Source organism: Monocercomonoides exilis (assembly GCF_001643675.1).
Source record: "Monocercomonoides exilis strain PA203 chromosome Unknown scaffold7-2047599, whole genome shotgun sequence".
NCBI lineage: Eukaryota > Preaxostyla > Oxymonadida > Polymastigidae > Monocercomonoides > Monocercomonoides exilis.
Genome location: NW_027150552.1, coordinates 209,599 through 226,118, shown reverse-complemented (window position 1 = coordinate 226,118; position 16,520 = coordinate 209,599). Strand labels below are relative to the sequence as shown.

General features: G+C 39.2%; 5 protein-coding genes across 5 annotated transcripts; all 5 read right to left on the bottom strand.

Annotated features, from left to right (window-relative positions):
- Positions 1 to 3,300: 3,300 nt before the first annotated feature.
- Positions 3,301 to 4,300, bottom strand: MONOS_16639 (uncharacterized protein; the record flags this gene model as incomplete). Its single annotated transcript, XM_067869533.1, has 3 exons — positions 3,301 to 3,560; positions 3,806 to 4,205; positions 4,259 to 4,300. The coding sequence occupies 3 exons, from the start codon at positions 4,298 to 4,300 to the stop codon at positions 3,301 to 3,303; spliced, it is 702 nt and encodes a 233-aa protein (XP_067733246.1).
- Positions 4,301 to 4,417: 117 nt separating this feature from the next.
- MONOS_16640 (uncharacterized protein) lies at positions 4,418 to 4,957 on the bottom strand (the record flags this gene model as incomplete). The annotated part of the gene is made up of 2 exons (XM_067869535.1): positions 4,418 to 4,696; positions 4,799 to 4,957. 2 exons carry the CDS (start codon positions 4,955 to 4,957, stop codon positions 4,418 to 4,420), a joined length of 438 nt encoding a protein of 145 aa, XP_067733245.1.
- Positions 4,958 to 5,081: 124 nt separating this feature from the next.
- On the bottom strand, positions 5,082 to 6,929 carry MONOS_17093 (uncharacterized protein; the record flags this gene model as incomplete). The annotated part of the gene is made up of 3 exons (XM_067869979.1): positions 5,082 to 5,359; positions 5,516 to 5,811; positions 6,136 to 6,929. 3 exons carry the CDS (start codon positions 6,927 to 6,929, stop codon positions 5,082 to 5,084), a joined length of 1,368 nt encoding a protein of 455 aa, XP_067733244.1.
- A 431-nt stretch (positions 6,930 to 7,360) lies between these two features.
- MONOS_17092 (uncharacterized protein) lies at positions 7,361 to 9,689 on the bottom strand (the record flags this gene model as incomplete). The annotated part of the gene is made up of 2 exons (XM_067869978.1): positions 7,361 to 9,088; positions 9,657 to 9,689. The coding sequence occupies 2 exons, from the start codon at positions 9,687 to 9,689 to the stop codon at positions 7,361 to 7,363; spliced, it is 1,761 nt and encodes a 586-aa protein (XP_067733243.1).
- A 2,464-nt stretch (positions 9,690 to 12,153) lies between these two features.
- Positions 12,154 to 16,023, bottom strand: MONOS_4622 (uncharacterized protein; the record flags this gene model as incomplete). Its single annotated transcript, XM_067874713.1, has 3 exons — positions 12,154 to 15,479; positions 15,528 to 15,758; positions 15,858 to 16,023. 3 exons carry the CDS (start codon positions 16,021 to 16,023, stop codon positions 12,154 to 12,156), a joined length of 3,723 nt encoding a protein of 1,240 aa, XP_067733242.1.
- Between the last annotated feature and the right edge of the window lie 497 nt (positions 16,024 to 16,520).

Genomic DNA, 16,520 nt, shown 5'->3' with positions numbered 1-16,520 from the left:
ATGTATCAATTAAACTTTTTCACCAAAATTGAGCGTCGAATCAGTTTGATTAACAATTTAAAAATTCCGTCAGAAAACAAAACAAAACAAAACAAAATGGGTGATTTTTTTTGATATCATAAAAAATTACGAAGTTTGATCATTATAATTTTTTATTAAGGGTGGGGTTTATTAGAAAGTTTTTATTAATATTTTGATAAAAATATAGTTTAAAATATTATCATTATTAATTATTTGTTGTTTTTAATTTGTTTCCAATTTATTTTATTACAAATATCATAAAATAAAAGTAATTTCAAAAAAAAATCGAAAATTCAATGAACGTAATAAAACATAAGTTATCTTGTTTGAAAAGCATGATAATGATTGTTTCAATACTCAATAAATCAATTTCTTAAATGAAGAATGTTAAATAATGTTATTGAAAAGAAATTTCAAAACAGATGTTGAAGATACAAATAAATATGTTGAAAACAAACAATGAACAAAAATACAAAAACACAAATTTGATTGTAATGCAAGATATTTAACAAGTTATCAACAATTTGTAGATTATTTCGATTTAAAAACAAATAATTCAAAAAAGAACTTTTATAGATTTATTCGTCAAAAGAAGTGACAGATGATAATAAAAAAAAAATCACTATTTAAAAAATTGAACAATACAATTTGTGAATTTTCATTTTTTGCGCAAAAAATGCTTCCATTAAACGAAAATCTTCACTTGCACTTTTTCATCTTTCTCTATCTCTGTCTTCCATCCTCTTCCTCGTCTTTTAAATACATTTGGATGTCTTCCTCCTCAGATGCTCTGCTGTTGTCACCTTTCTCAACACCTGCATCACCACCCACTGCCACTTCTCCTTCACTCCTCATTCGCATCTGCTCACTCTTCCCTCTTCTCCTTCCTCGATGGGTCCCTCGCTGTGTTCTCCTCCCTCTTTTCCTCTCCAAAACATCCTTTCCACTTCAGCTCAATGCTCATTTGTGCTTGCAAAGTTACCCTTCGCCTCTCCAGGATATCTGTCCATTCCCTCCACCTCACCTGCCCTGCTATTCGTGCTCTCCCCGCTTCCTCCCTCTTCCTCACCCACGCCAACCTCTCCACCCTACGTCCTGCCTAGCCTCTGCTGGTTTTTCAATAATAGCATCAGCTTCTTCGTTGAGCATCTCATCACCACTATTTATCCACTGAATGATTCAGCGTGTTATTTTCATCTTTCTGTTTTAAATAAGTCAACAAGCTTCTTCAGCATGATGTTCTCCTTCTTCACTACCATTTCTTTCGACCAGTTCAGAGGCGAACAACTGTGAACATATCGACAGCTGCTTGTTCACCTGCAACAGATCAGCCTGTCCCGAATGTCACCTTTGCCTGCAGCATCATCATCAGCTCTGACTTTTGTGAGATTAACATTGCCTCGCTTTGACAAAGCGACTGCGCACTCTCTGGAACTTCCAAGTGGCTTCCCAACCATCGATTAGCTCTCCGAAGCATCGCATCTTACATCCCTTCCCTGCTGTTTGTTGCTGTGCTTAAGGACACCCATGAAAAAGAAGCAGCAGACGGAATGATTCAGATAAATAACAATTGATTATTTCTCCGTTTTAGCGTTCTTTTACTGCTCGTTGAAGTCTTCTCTTCCAACTTTTCTCCTTTTCCATATTATCCTTTTTTCTTTTAAAATCTCTTCAATTTTTTTAAATCCAAATTCCATTCATAATATTCTGTTTTTAATAAATTTGTCTTTCTCTTTATCTTCATTCTCTTCATTCACTAAACAATCATCTTCTCATCTTCAACTAGTTTCTTTTCTTTATAAATTCCATTCTTTTTTATTTCTGCTATTATCACTTATGAAGATGCAAAAAATGAAGAAATACGATATGAAGAAGAAGAAGATGATGATGACTACGATGATGAATCAGATGGTAGCTGTAACAAAAGCAGAGCAAGGAGGACAGTTGCAGGTGAAGATGAAAGAATATCCTTTGAAAAAAAGAAAGAATTTTGAAAAAATAGACTTCGTGTCGTAGAATTCTCAGGAATTGCTCCAGATGGGGGAGAAAAGAAAAAGTAAAAGATACCCGTTCACGACTCTGAAGTGGGAGAGAATGAGTCGAAGGAAAAGGGAGGAAAACTAAGGATGGAGAATTTTTTGATGTGAATGACGGAGAAGAGGGAAAAGGAGAGGGAGATTGCGAAAGAGAAGAGAGAGGTAACTGAGAGGAGGTGACGCTTGTCTGAAGCTGATGTGGAAGAATTGCTGAGAATTAGTCTTTCTTTATCTGATAGGGAAGTTCTCCTCTTCTTCCACTTGCTGTTCCTTATGCATTTACGCATGCCAACAGAAGTTGTATTAGCTTCATCAGCAGCAGAATTTGAAGATCCACTCAGGTCCAGTGCATCTGTTGTTATATTCGATGCCAATGAAGTTGACTGAGACTCAGATGTTTGCTGGTCAGAAGCAAAAGCGGAAGGTGTGGCTTGTGCGAATGCAGCGCCAACAACCTCCAATCGCTGGATGAGAGAGGCAGAAATGAACATCGAAGGAGAAGATGAAGGTTTCTGGACATGGTGTGTCTCGAATATGGCTGATATTTTGTGGAGTAAGTCCTTCTTCACCATCAGCCTGTGAGCAGCGGTTGCAACAGCAGTGAGTGCAGTGCGCGTGGCCAGCAGACAAAGCAGCAGGCGATTGGACAACGCGGCAGAAGGTCCGAGGGGCTGCGTGGAGAATGAGATGATGGCAGGTGTTGTGATGGAGGATGATGTGGACTGAGAATTTTCAAAGAAGTGACGAAGGAGGTGAATAAAGAAGGGATGGAGAACACGGAAGATGAAGTGAAAGACACTGAAAGCATCTTTGAAAGCAGAGTGCGGACGATAGAAGTGAGTGGATGAGAAAGATGGAGAGGACACATGTCGACAAGATGTACCCAAGAAAACTCGAGAGAAGAAGGCAGAATCGAATGCTGCTCCCCTTTCTGTGGATACTCAATGCACAGCGGAACAACCTGAAAAGATGGATTTGTCAGTTCGAGCAGAGTTTCTCCGATGGATGGGACATATGTAGTTCTTTGAGGAGGAACTAAAATTGTATTTTCTGAGGCAGACAGCAGAAGTTGTTGGTCTTCGAAAAAGACAGACGAAGCAAACAAAAGCGGGTCAAGCAGAATATTCGCATTGATTGCATATAATTCTCTTTCCACTGCATTCAAAGAGAAATTATGTTCATCATTCTTTCTATTGATCTTGTTCTGCACATCAGGAATAGTGCTGAAGATTCCCCTCTCTTCTCAGAACAGCTCAACTGTGCCTCTTTCCTCGTCCCCTCCTTCAACAGCTGTCCTTCCTTCTCCTCTCCACACATTCATCTCCTTTCTCATGTTCTCCACCAGTTGTGCATCTCTCACAGTATCTTCTCCTCCCAAGCTGAACAGCCTCGTTCCACACAACAGGCTCAGAAACGAGTTCGCATCATTTGCCAATACTTTCCCTGTTTCACCAGCATGCGAAGAAGGAATGGTTGTGGACTTTGGAGCTGAGGTGGTCAAAGCTGGTTGAAAAGATGAGACAGCGCGTTTCCGAGTGAGTGGAGCAAAGCAGCGCCTTCATTCTTCCCAACCTGCTGCATCGACCACAAAACAGTGTCTCCAGCCCTGTCTTCAGTCTGCCTTTCCTCCCAAACAGAATGATAATCCCAAAGTCATCCACTCCTCCTTCTCCTCCTCCGTCTTCTCCATTTGCATTGGCATACCTGTCTAGCTAGACAAACTCTCTCATGAAGAAGCCGTCGCAAACCTGTTTCCCGCAGCTGCTCTGAGATGTGCCTGCAATTCTCTCCCGAGTGCTGCTCTGATGGCAGACAAGGCAAGATGCCTTCGTTACACAGAAACAGCCGCCAAGCTGTGATTGCTGTGTCTTCTGGCGGGTGCTGTCTGGCTTCTCTGCTGCCTTCTGAGCCAATTGAGTTCTCGTCTTCTTCTTTCTCTCCATTTTCCTTTGTGGACTTGGCTGAAGGAAAGGTGAACTGCAGATGGGTTGGACTGAGCTCTCCGCAGACGATGGTTAAGGTGTGTGAGAAAGTGACATGCGACTTCTTCTGATTGCTCTTTTGGGATGCTGATGAAAGCATCTTTCGCTGCTTGGGAGTGAAGCGCAGGGCAGGGCGTGAAGTTAAGTCTTCTTTTCTTTCTGTTGTCTTTTATGTTTCATCGGCATTTGATGTTTCAGCAGATCGTGTTATATCCAAACTGTCTTCATCACCGCTAACGTAACTATCATCGCTATCGTCATTGTCATCATCTTCACTGTCTTCTTCTGCTTCTTCAGTGTCTGCTGCACCTGCTCCGTTCACTCACTCTTTCATCTCTTCATCTCGAACAAATAGAACATGTTCTTCCCTTTCCCTCTCTACCAGATCTTTCTTTTGAGCGTCTTTGCCTTGATTTCCTCTTCCTGAACAAGATTAGTCGGTAGCAGAAGGTCAGCTGGCTTGATTGTCGGAATGATCCTTCCAAGTGTCAGTTTCAGTGTGTTCTCCTTCAACTTCGAAACTGCCTCCTTCTTCTGTCTCTCTTTCATCTCAGCTGTTATGAATGTTGCTTCGATTGAACAGTTTTCTCTTATTTTTGCTGAGTTGAATGTGGCAGAGGTTCCATATTCAAATACAGATCTGTTCTTTTCCAGTGTCTGCCGAATGGACCGTGTACTTGTCAAAAATATCTTTGCACTGAGAATCCTGTCTTACTCCATGTCTTCATCTTCTTCCTCCTCCTCATCCTCATCAAAAACTTCCTCGTCATATTCATTTCCATCAATGTTTCTGTCACTTCTTCCATTTGTCTCACTCGTGTCAGACACAGAAGAGTCAAATGTGATGCTGCCATCTACCACATGTAGCAGCTCCAGCTCTCTCGAAAGCAGCTCACTCAGTACATCATACGAACTCATCGTCGGACTTGTCTTTGATAGGAATGCTTTTCCTTTCGCTTTTCCTTTCCCTTTCACGCTCGCTTTCTATCTCCGCTTTGCTCCTCTTTGTCTTCCAAACTCCTATTCATCTGGAAGAAGCTCTTTAAACGCATAAATTATTCTTCCCTTCTCTTTCTCTTTCTCCTTTTCCTTTTCTCTCTCCTTTTCCTTTTCCTTCTCCTTCTCTTTGTTTCAAAACTATCCTCTTACTCGCCAATGTTACAACAGTTGATTCCAAACGCCTCGTATTCTGCGCTGTTGCATTTGCATTTGCATTTGCACATCCTTCACTCTTCTTCCCCTGCTGATTCAACCCCATCGCAGTAATCATCCGCTTCCTCTTCATCTTCGGCGGCCTTCCGTGTGGAATATTCAGCGGCACTTGCTACATCCCCACACGTAATAGCTTCTTCTTCTTGCTGTTATTATTGTTATTGCTGTTGTTATTGCTGCTTCCACCCATCTTGTTTGTCAGTCCTAGCACTTCTGATTTGAACTCGGGTGGAGCAATTCTTGAGCCTGTGTGCGTCTTCATACGAACTGTTCGCTTGAAGGCAGCAAGCGCTTTTCTCCCGCCGCTTCTTTTGAGTGCTCTTCCAAATGCAGTTGATGGAATGCTCAGCAGTGAAACAGAAGAAGAAGAAGATGATGATGAAGAGGGATTCTTGGCTTGAGCATTTGATATAGGGAAAGAGGCAGTTGGAAAGCCAGCACTTGACGATGCAGAGGTGGAAGAAGAAGCAGAAGAAGCAGAAGAAGAAGCAGATGTTGTATTGTTCTGTAGCAAATTTGCAGCTTTGAGCAACTTCGATGTGCGTGTTGTTGTTCTCGCCCTGTGCGAAAGTTTGATTTGAGGCGAGAATTTATTCGGGGCGTGTGTTGAGGCAGCTGTTCTGACTGATTTTCCAGGCGATTCTGTTTTGTTTGCCACAGAAGAAGTGGAAGAAGTGGAAGAAGAAGAAGAAGACTGAAGATTGAGTGAATTTGAGCTTCCTTCTTCCTCTTTTGTGTAAGTTTGTTGTTCTTCACTGACTTTGTTTGAATCACTCACTGTGTTGTTAACATCTTCATTGTCATTTACATTTTCATTTCCTTCTTTCTTCTTCTCATTCTCTTCTTCCTCTTCTTCTTCCTCTTTCTTCCCTTCCTTTGCAGACTCTCCGTCTTCACTCAGAAATCCAAGTGAGTCACTTTCATCCATCTTGTCTCTATCTGATGACACACCTTCACTTACACCTTCACCATTGCTATCCATTCCATTTCCTCCTCTTTCTTCTCTCTCCTCTCTCTCTTCTCCTTCTTCCCTCCCCTCTCTCGCTGCAAACAATGAATTCTCTTTCCCAATCGTCTTCTTCCCTCTTTTTGGCTTTCCCCTGTGTGGCTTTCGGAAGTCGAGGTCTAACATCTTCGGTGCATGCACTTGCCTTTTTCCTTCGACGATGTCTGAGGCAGACAGCTGATGGCGAAGGGGAGATGAGGGATGAGGGGGCAGAGGGGAACTGGGGGTGGAGGAAGGATAGGGTGAAGATGAGGGAGAAGAGGAAGGAGAAGGAGAAGGAAAAGGAGAAGGAGAGGAGGAGGAAGAGGAAGAGGAAGAAGATGGAATGCCCTTTCTTCTCTTTGAAGGAGAACGGGGAGAAGGCAATTGCTTTGATGGAATGGATGATGAAGTTGCAGGAGGAAAAGAAGTATTTGAAGCAGCAGAAGCAGCAGAAGAAGAAGTTATTGAAGATGACATCACAGTTGATGCTTCTGATGAAGGAGCAGAAGCATCTGATGTCATTTCTGTTGAATTTGTTGGTGTTATTTTTCCCTTGTCTCCGTCCTCACCGATCATGTCTTCTTCTCTTTTCACAACATCTCCTTTGCTTATCTCAATCATCTCTTTCTTCATCTGCTTCACTGTTTGAGACAGAACACTCGGCGCTTCATTCAACTGAGCCATTCCCATTCCACTTCCACTTCCACTTCCACCACCACTTCTCTCTCTCTCTCTCTCTCTTTCTCTCTTTCTCTTTCTCTCTCTCTCTCTTTCTCCATTTTCACCTCATCATTAGCACTTCTCAGCAAGTTGTTGATGTTCATCTTTTGTGTCTGTGTCTGTGGCTGTGTCTGTGTGTGAGTGAGAGGGCTAAGTGGAGGATGTGCTTGATGCTTGCTGGAGCGCCTGGAGTGTGAGGGAACAATGGAAAGACGAGAATTCAAAGAAGACTTGCCCAAAAGACGAGAGGCGGTGGAAGAAAGAGAGGAGAAATGAGAAGAAGAAGAAGTTAAAGAAGAGGAAGATAAACGAGAACGAAAAGAAACAGAAGAAGTTGAAGAAGAAGCAGAAGAAGATGATGAACCAGGAGAAGGCATCAACTGAGGGTGAGGAATGTTCCTCTACTTCATTCCGTAGTAATAATTGGTCGATGGATGTGAAAGAGGCACAAGTGCTGTTGAATTCTCATGAGAAGAAGAAGATGATGATGAAGAGGAAGAAGAGGAAGCAGAAGAAGAGGAGGAGGAGGAAGAAGAAGAAGAACGCAAAGATTTCGGAATGACCTGCATATTTCTGAGTGCGCCTTTTGGAGCTGACTTCTCTTTGTCCTTCACTCGCTGCTGTTCAGCCACGTAATTCGCTCTCTGCTTTTCGAAATCTCTCAGCTCTGCCTCAAACGCAGCTGAGATGCCGTCCAATTCACGATGGAGCTCAGGAATGAAGAGAGCGTTGATGTAATGGGCAACGAAACGGGGCTGGAGGAAAAGAGGGAGGGAAGAGAAATGGAAAAAGGAGGAGGAGGAGGAAGAGGAGGAGGAAGAAGAAGATGATGATGATGAATGATGTTGGTGATTTATTTGATTGGAATGTTCAGATGAAGTGGAAGATGATGTGACAGACGGAAGAAGAGGAGAAGAAGCAAGCGATGCTATTGGAATTCCAAAAGAAGAGGAAGAAGAGGAAGAGGAAGAAGGAGAGGAAGGAAAAGAGGAAGTTGAGGGAGAAATGGTAGAAGGTACAGAAGGAGTGAAGGAAGGAGTGAAAGAGACAGAATATGAAGATGAGAGCATTGGGCGAGAAGAAGAAATAGAAGCAGAAGCAGAATAAACAGCTGAATGCCCAGAGAGAAGCATGCTTCCTTCTTTCTTCACAGGCGACGAAGGCGGAGTGAAGATTGAGTACAGCTGCTCTTCGTATTCCAACGGCGCTGGGATGTGCTCTTTGCAGAAGCCGGCTCGTCTGTCAGAGGCAGCAAGAGATCTTGTTCGGATGCTGCTTGAAGAAGGAGAGGAGAGAGAAGAGAGAGGAGAGAGAGAAGAAAAGGAGGAAAGGGATGAAAGAGAAGGAGAAGAAGAATTTAGAGATAAAAGAGGAACTTGAGCAGACAGTGTTAGTTGAGATGGATGAGATGAGTGGGGAAGATGAGGAAGATATGTTGAATGGGAAGAGGAAAGAGGAAGAGAAACAGAGGGAGACAGAGAAGGAGATAAAGAAGCAGCATAACTGCCATTCTCACTCATATTCTCATTCACATTGAAACTTCCATTGCCATTGTCATTGACACTTCCACTTTCATTCACACTTGCTGTGTCAATTGTATCTGCTGTTGCATTCCCAACAGAAGATTGTCTTTCCTCTTCCACCTCCATCTGCCCATTACCCTCATTTGACGTCTCATTGGAAGCAGACTCATCAGAAGGTGGAAGCTCAAATCTGACAGTTGGAGTTAAACTGCTCATCTGCTGCTGCTGTTGTTGAAGCAGCTCTTTCTCCAGTTGCTCATTCTGAAGAGTGCGAAGATGGCGCAACACACGGATCGACAGCAGGCGAAGGTGCGAATCCTTCTTGAGGCGCTTGATCTTCTTGGCAGAACTTAACTTCTGGAAGGAGGTGGAGTTGGACAAGGGAGAAAGAGAAGAAGGTGGAAGAGAAGAAGAAGATGATGATGAAGATGACGACAACGAAGAAGAAGAAGAGGAGGAGGAAGATGATGATAAAGAAGAGAAAGGAGAAGGTGAAATGGATGGTGATGGAGCAGATGAAGTGTGTGTTGAAAGAGGCGAGCGAGGAAGATTGGCTGTGCGCAGACGAGGATGAATACGAGAGTCTGCTGTTTTGTTCTTTGAGAGCTGAAATGAGTCTGGTCTGAGTGTTGGAGACAGCAAAGGAGGAGGAGAAGGAGGAGAAGCTGAAACTGAGGAAGAAGGAGAAGCAGCAGAAGCAGAAGAAGCAGAAGAAGCAGAAGAAGCAGAAGAAGCAGAAGAAGCAGAAAAAGAGGAGGAAAATAAAGACGAAAATTATGATAACGAAGAGGGAGATAAGGAAGATAATTTAGTGGATGTGTTATTTGGAAAAGCGGCTTATGATTAATATGAGGAAGAAAACGATGAAGAGGAGGAATGTGAAATGGAACAATCTTTCGATAAACGGGGAGAAGTTTGAGATGATGATGAAAGCATTGAAGTCGTGCGACTGAACTTCATTCAAGCAAAAAAATGAAGCAATGTTCGCACATTCCTCTGATGTTGAAAACATACCACCGAAAAGGGAATAGGCGAGAATGGGAAGACGAATGAGATGAATGGACGGACGAGAGGGGAAAGGAAAGAGATTTTTGAGAAAAAGCATTAGCAGCAGCAAAAGAAGAAGATGATGATGAAAAAGAAAAAGAAAAAGAAGAAGATGGTTGAGGAATACTACTGGAGGCGATGTTGGTGGAATCTGTGTCATTTCCTGTTATTTTGGTGTCAACTGCGCGAAAGTGAGTGTTTTAATGGGAATAATGTTGAGGAGAGAAGGGGGAGGGAGGCATCTTGGAGGAGGGAGATGAAGCCAGTGAGGGCATACTCGATGGTGGTTCATGGAGTCTGTTGGGGTCAGTCACAGGCATTGACATCAGTTCGGCTATTGGAAACGATTTTGTTCTGGGCAATAGGGGGAGCCAGCCATTGAAAGTTTCATTGTCTGCTGTTCCTTGATTCCACACTCTTTTAGTTTGAGTTGTTGAACCACAATTCTCAAATGGGGATTGGGTTATGCTGCTTCCACTGAAGAACACATCATTTCCTCTGCCATTTACAGAAGTGCTTCCAACGAAGAAGTTGATTTTTTATTCATTCACCTTTTGAATATGCTAATTAGCTGGTGCGAATCAATTTTCAAATGGTTTTGCTCCTGTTTCTTTTCTCTTTGCTATGATTTCATTCAGAAAATATATTTCCTTCTGATTCTTCTGAACTCTATCGTCATGTTCTCTTTCTTCATCTTCATCCAACAAAAATTAAACTTCATTTCAAGTGAACTGTTAATTCTCCAAAAATCTTTTTTAATTAAAAAAGAAATTCATTTCTTCATTATTTAGTTAATTTGCTTTCATCTTTTTTTCTCCATCTTCAACGCACGTTGTGTCACGATAAATAGCTATCAATATACGATAAACATGAAAAATAAAATCCAAAAGTCAGATGAATAAATTTATAAATAAATTTTAAAAATCAATGAAGATAAGTTCTGAGTATATTCAGAGAAATAATAAGTCAAAATAGAGAATCAAAAAAAAGATAGATCAAATTAATAATAATGGAGAAAAAACCAATTAACCATGATGAAATAAAAAATAAAGTCAAAGAAATACACATTAAAATAGAATCACTTACAGACATATTTCTGAAAGATGAATTATTATTCTTTTATTTTCACTGATATTCCATCTCGGGCTGACAAATTATTTATGAAAAAAATCGTATTGGTTGCTATTATTGCAGCTTTTTTAATAGAAATAAAATGAGAATATGGTTCAAATACATTAATTGCTTTGCGCTTTGCTCACAAAAATATCCACATGAAAATTAATGCATATTTATTTTTGACACAATAAAATACAAAAAATTATAAATACGTTCCATTTTCCTGAAAATATGTGAAATTAAAAATCTCGATCACAAAAGTGGTCACTAATTTTTCTTCAGATTTTGCAACAAACAGACATTAAAAGATGTGGGGAAGCTGTCTGCGTGGAAATCTGAGAAAAAATTAGTGACCACTTTTGTGATCGCCAGTCATTTCATTTTTCAGTTTTATAATAGTTCCGATCGTTCAACGGATCAAATCTGATGAGAACCTTAATAAAAGTGTTTTTCTAAATGACTGGCGATCACAAAAGTGGTCACTAATTTTTTCTCAGATTTCCACGCAGACAGCTTCCCCACATCTTTTAATGTCTGTTTGTTGCAAAATCTGAAGAAAAATTAGTGACCACTTTTGTGATCGAGATTTTTAATTTCACATTTTTTCAGAAAATATTAGCTTTTTGTTGTCTTACATGATGATTTTGATTGCTTTGTTATGCTTTCGTATATTAAAAGGAAATTATTTATTGTTGATATCTTTATTATTATTTGTCATATGCCTAAATACACTTTTTCGTGAACATATGGAAAAACTAACAATGTGAAGTGAGAGAAAAACGTTAAAATTTATCAATCGTTCACCAATCAAAATGACATAAAAAAACAAAAAGTTCTTCATGATTTAGATCATAAATAAAATTGAAAACTTTCAGAAAATTTCGAATCAGATTCATCAACTTTCAATAAAACATAATTCAATCACATAATCATTAAACAATCACCAAATATCAACTAAATATCAACAATTTTGAACAATAAAAAATATTAGAAGAAATAGTACAATTTCAACAAATTCGTGGTATCAACGACAATTCCAAACAAAAAAGAATACTTATATAAAAAGTTCAAAAACTAACTTGTCTATTTTCCACCTGTTTTTTATCCACTCACCCCTTTCTGATATTTCTCTTTCTTTGACTCAAAAAGATCAAATCCAACAAAGAAAAAAGACAGACACAATGATTAAACAACATTACACACTCTCAATAACTCTCCCTTCCAAAAACCTCACTCAAAGATCAATGAATTCCTTCACAACTCTATCTATTAATGAATCTCGATATATACATATATAAGCGGGACAATAACAAAGAAATAAATAGGGACATATCAGGGACAATAACCAAAAGAAAACAATCGGATTCTAACTATTGTGCACCTGGGAGGCTGTTCGTCGTATCCAGGTCCGGATAAAGCAGCCCGAAGGTTGCAATATCTAATACGAACAGTCATGTCTAGCACCCTTCCGATAGAGTGCCAGCTAAGCATGCACAATAACCAGTTTCTTAATAAGGGACACCATTAATACAATTTTGAGATTCATAAAAAGAAGAAGAGTCAAGAAGAAGCTCAAATCTCCTTGAAAGAAGATCTTGAGAAGATTGAGAAAGAAGAGAAGAGTCAGATGATGTGTTACCAGAGTTGAAGGTCTTTCTTGAACGTTGCACTTTTTCTTTCATTGTTGAAGATTCGAGGGCAACCAGAGAGCGTTGAGGAAGATATCCAACAGCTGAAGCACAAACAAACGAGCCTTTGCGCTCAAAATACAAGTAGTCCTTCATGTGAGGGACTGACAGTGAAGGCCATGAAATTTGCTGAGATGGTACATATTCTTCAAAGTATCTCTCATGCTCAAAGCAATTGACAGATGTTGAAGATGGTGAAGAGTTTGATGATGATGTTGAGAAAATGTCTGATTGAAAAGTTGAAGAAGCTGATGTCGAAGTGTTCATATTGTTTTCGAAGAAGTTGATCAAGTCATGAAGTGTGGTGATGTGTTCAGTCGAAAGATTGTTGTCGATTGCATTCACTAACGCACCAAATTCACTATCACAGATATTTTTTCCATGATGCTCAGCGAAGAAGTTGAGTTGAGTATTTTTCTTTTTGAGAAGTTTGGATTGTTTAGAGAGGATGAAGTGAAGAAGGAAGCGATTTCGGTTGTGTGGACCCGAATCGCAGAAGAACTTAAAAGTGTGAGTGTCTGAGAAGAAGTGCCTTTTGATCACAGATTCCAGACACTCAATAACAAATCTGTGATCATTTGAGAGGCAGTCGGAGAAGAAGTTGAAAGTTCGTTTTATTTGTTGATTATCAATTTTTTGAAGAGAGATGACAGTGAACTGAGATACTTGTTGATAATTAAAGAACTCTTGTTGAAGTTGATTTTTTCTGATGGGGAGTTTCCATTTCTCTTTGAAGTCGAAGACGAAGACTGCTTCTCCCTCTTTCAGATTGTCGACAGTTGATTGATAGTGTTTTCGTTGCATTTCAGCAACAAGTCGGTGTTGACGAAGAAGTTTGAGTGTATGAAGCTCAGCAGAAGAAAGTCCATTTTTGTTTGGAGATGACTTTAATTTGTTTTCCAAATAATCCAACTTCTCACACATTCCACAAAGGTCAGTTCGTCTTTTCGCTTTAGAGAAGTTTGTTGTTAGCTTGTAGAAATGGGAAAGAGAAACTTTGATGTTTGTTTCATCTGAAAACTCTTTCCATAATTTTGTCTTGGGCTTGAAGATTAATCTTTTTTCATTGGGAGAAAAGATGCCCGTTTTCTTTCGTTTTTCTTTCAGTGCTTCCAATCCATATGAAGATGTGATTGATGAAGAAAGTTGTGAAATGGAAGTTGTTCGGGGAGGGAGTGTGATGAATGGAGACGATGATGATGATGATGTTATTGTTGATGTGTTATTTAAAGTGTTTAAATTTGATGTTTCTGAAGAAGATGATGAACCACCAAATTGAAGTGTTGACAGTGTTGGTTTTGTTTTTTCCTTGATATAGAATGAGAGTGATGGAGTGAAACCTTGTGCGTAAAGATCCTTCCATGCCTTTGTCCAATTTTCGATGTTCAGTTCTGTCACATCAGTATCGTTGCAAATATTCCATTTGATATCATTTCCTCTATTTCTTTTGATGACAGCGATATAATGGCCATTTCTTTGATCCAACTGTTTATGAAGAATTTGCCCAACAAAATGATAAAAATACACTTCTTTATAGTTCTCCAGGAGATGTTGAAAATTATCATTTGAAAATCCTTTGCAAAACGAACGCTGATTCACTCTATCGGTTTCCATGACGAAGGTTTTTGAAGGTGCAGAGCAAAAAGTTTCAGTGCATTCGTGACAGATGGCTAGAACCTCTGGAAATGCAGCCATTTCCTCCCATCGAGCAGCACAGCATTTCTCTTTGCATTCATCGCAATAAACATTGTTCTTTCCATCCAAAATTTCTGTTGCAAAAAGTGAAGATAAACCTTTGTGAGGTGATGATGCATTGATGACAATATTGCAACAAGATTCATTAAAATGATTTGAAACTTTTTGACATTTTTGACATTTGAAATGTGTAATGAGCACTGGATTGAAGGTGTCCTTTTCAATTATCTTATCATTTTGAAGAAGTTGATGAAGATTTTCAAATGCCTCTATCACATTCTGTTGTTGCCTACTTCCGTATCTGCAGAATGATTCCCATTTGTTGATCAGTGATGGGGCCCACGAACGCACTAATGTTCCATCTTTAGCAAGTTGTTGACAAACACTCAAAACACGAGAAGATAAATTGTTTTTTGATGTTGTGTTTGTTATAATTGATTGTTTTTGTGAAGTTATTGAAGAGAAGCATTGAAGGAGAGAGGCAAGATAGCAAGTGTTTCCAAGATTTTCCAATCCTTTCTTTGTTTTTGATGAAGCAATTGAAGCGGTTTTGACACTTGAAGAAATTGATGGAGAAGGAGAACAAGTTGAAGAATAAATATCCATTGTGTTTCTGTTGTTCATGATACGCGATGAATTTTCATGATTTGAACAAATTCTATTGTCTTCGCGGGTTTTGTGTTGAGATGGAGAAGTGATGCTGTCTTTAACAAATGAAGACAGAAGATCTTGAAATGCATGTGGAGGTATTAGAGTGGGAGAAGAAACATATTCCAGAAATTGCTCGCTCACCCTCACATTTTCATTTCTATAGGATGAAGAAGAATTGCCAGTAATTATCGTATTTTTCGATATGTTTTGTTGCTTTTTGGATAAAGAGGAAGAAGATGAAAAAGAGGAAGAGGAAGAGGAAGAGGAAGAGGAAGAGGAGGAGGAAGAGGAGGAGGAGGAGGAGGAGGAGGAGGAGGAAGAGGAAGAGGAAGAGGAAGATGAAGAAGAAGAAGATGGAGGAGGAGGAGGAGAAGAAGAAGTTGATTTTTTTTTTGTTTTGAAGAATTTGTGAATTGGGATGGGCGAAGGAGAAGAATAACGTTTATGACATGATTTGTTTGTTTTTCTTTTTGTTGACTCCCTTTCTCTCCTTATTGGAGTGCTAATTGGGGCATCAACAGCTTGAGATGGAGAAGAATTTGTTGAAGAAGAATTTTTCTCTGAAATGGTTTTTGAATTTTTATAGAGTTGAGATGATGTTGAAGAAGAAGAAGATAGTTTTTTATTTGAAGAAGAGTTTTCTGTAACAATTTCATTTTCCCAGGCATCTTCATCAATAAATCTGGCGTAATCTGGCTCAGCTCGCTGCTTTTTCTTTGCTGACTGAAGCGATGTCGAGGCTTCAGTGGAATGGGCTAACATCCAGTTGTTGCCCTTTTCCCAGTCCTGTTTATCTAAGCCTAAAATAAACTGAGAAAATTATGCAAAAAAATAAAATAAACACAAACCACTTTTGCAAGACGGAAGATGAGGTTTTTGAGGCTGGACAATGAAGCCTTGGTTTTTCTTCAGCGTTTGCTTCGCGTAAACAAATTTGCCTTCTGTCACATCAAATCCATAGTCTTGTAAATCGGATAATGATGTGTTTCGAGACAACGCCTGTAGCATTGTTGTCTGAGTGTGCAACTGAGCGTTGTTATACACCACAGACAAGTCTTCAAGCAGCTTAATGTGATATTCTGTTAGAAAAAAAAATAATAAACAAAAAAATAAGAAAATGACAAGGATGACAGTTCAGAAAATTTTCTATACAAAAATTCAAAAAATAAAAATCAAACCGTTCAATGACTTCAGCAAATTGTTAATAACTGAAGATGATTGCCTGTAAGTGTAAAACAAATAGACAAGCAATGAATCAACGTCATCTCCACCGATGCGTTCAATTTCATTCCATAAAACTTTGCATTTTGAATTAAGAGTTGATTGAGGTTTCGTTAAAGACATAATTGGGATTTTTTTGAATTTTTTATGGGAAAAAGCCACATTTCTTTTTTATCGTTAAACACTATGTTTCACACAAAAAACAAATATTTATACAATTTGATATTTTCAAAATGATGAATTGATATTGGAAACTGATATCACAATTTTTTGTCTTCAAACAATAATCAACACATAAATGTATTTCATTCAAACCAATGTTAATTACATAACAATAAAAATCACAAACAAATATATATAAGAAAATATATTAATAATGAATAAAACCAAGAAAAACATTGCATTTTCATGAAATTTTGTCAAATTGAACATCTCGATCACAAAAGTGGTCACTAATTTTTCTTCAGATTTTGCAACAAACAGACATTAAAAGATGTGGGGAAGCTGTCTGCGTGGAAATCTGAGAAAAAATTAGTGACCACTTTTGTGATCGCCAGTCATTTAGAAAAACACTTTTATTAAGGTTCTCATCAGATTTGATCCGTTGAACGATCGGAACT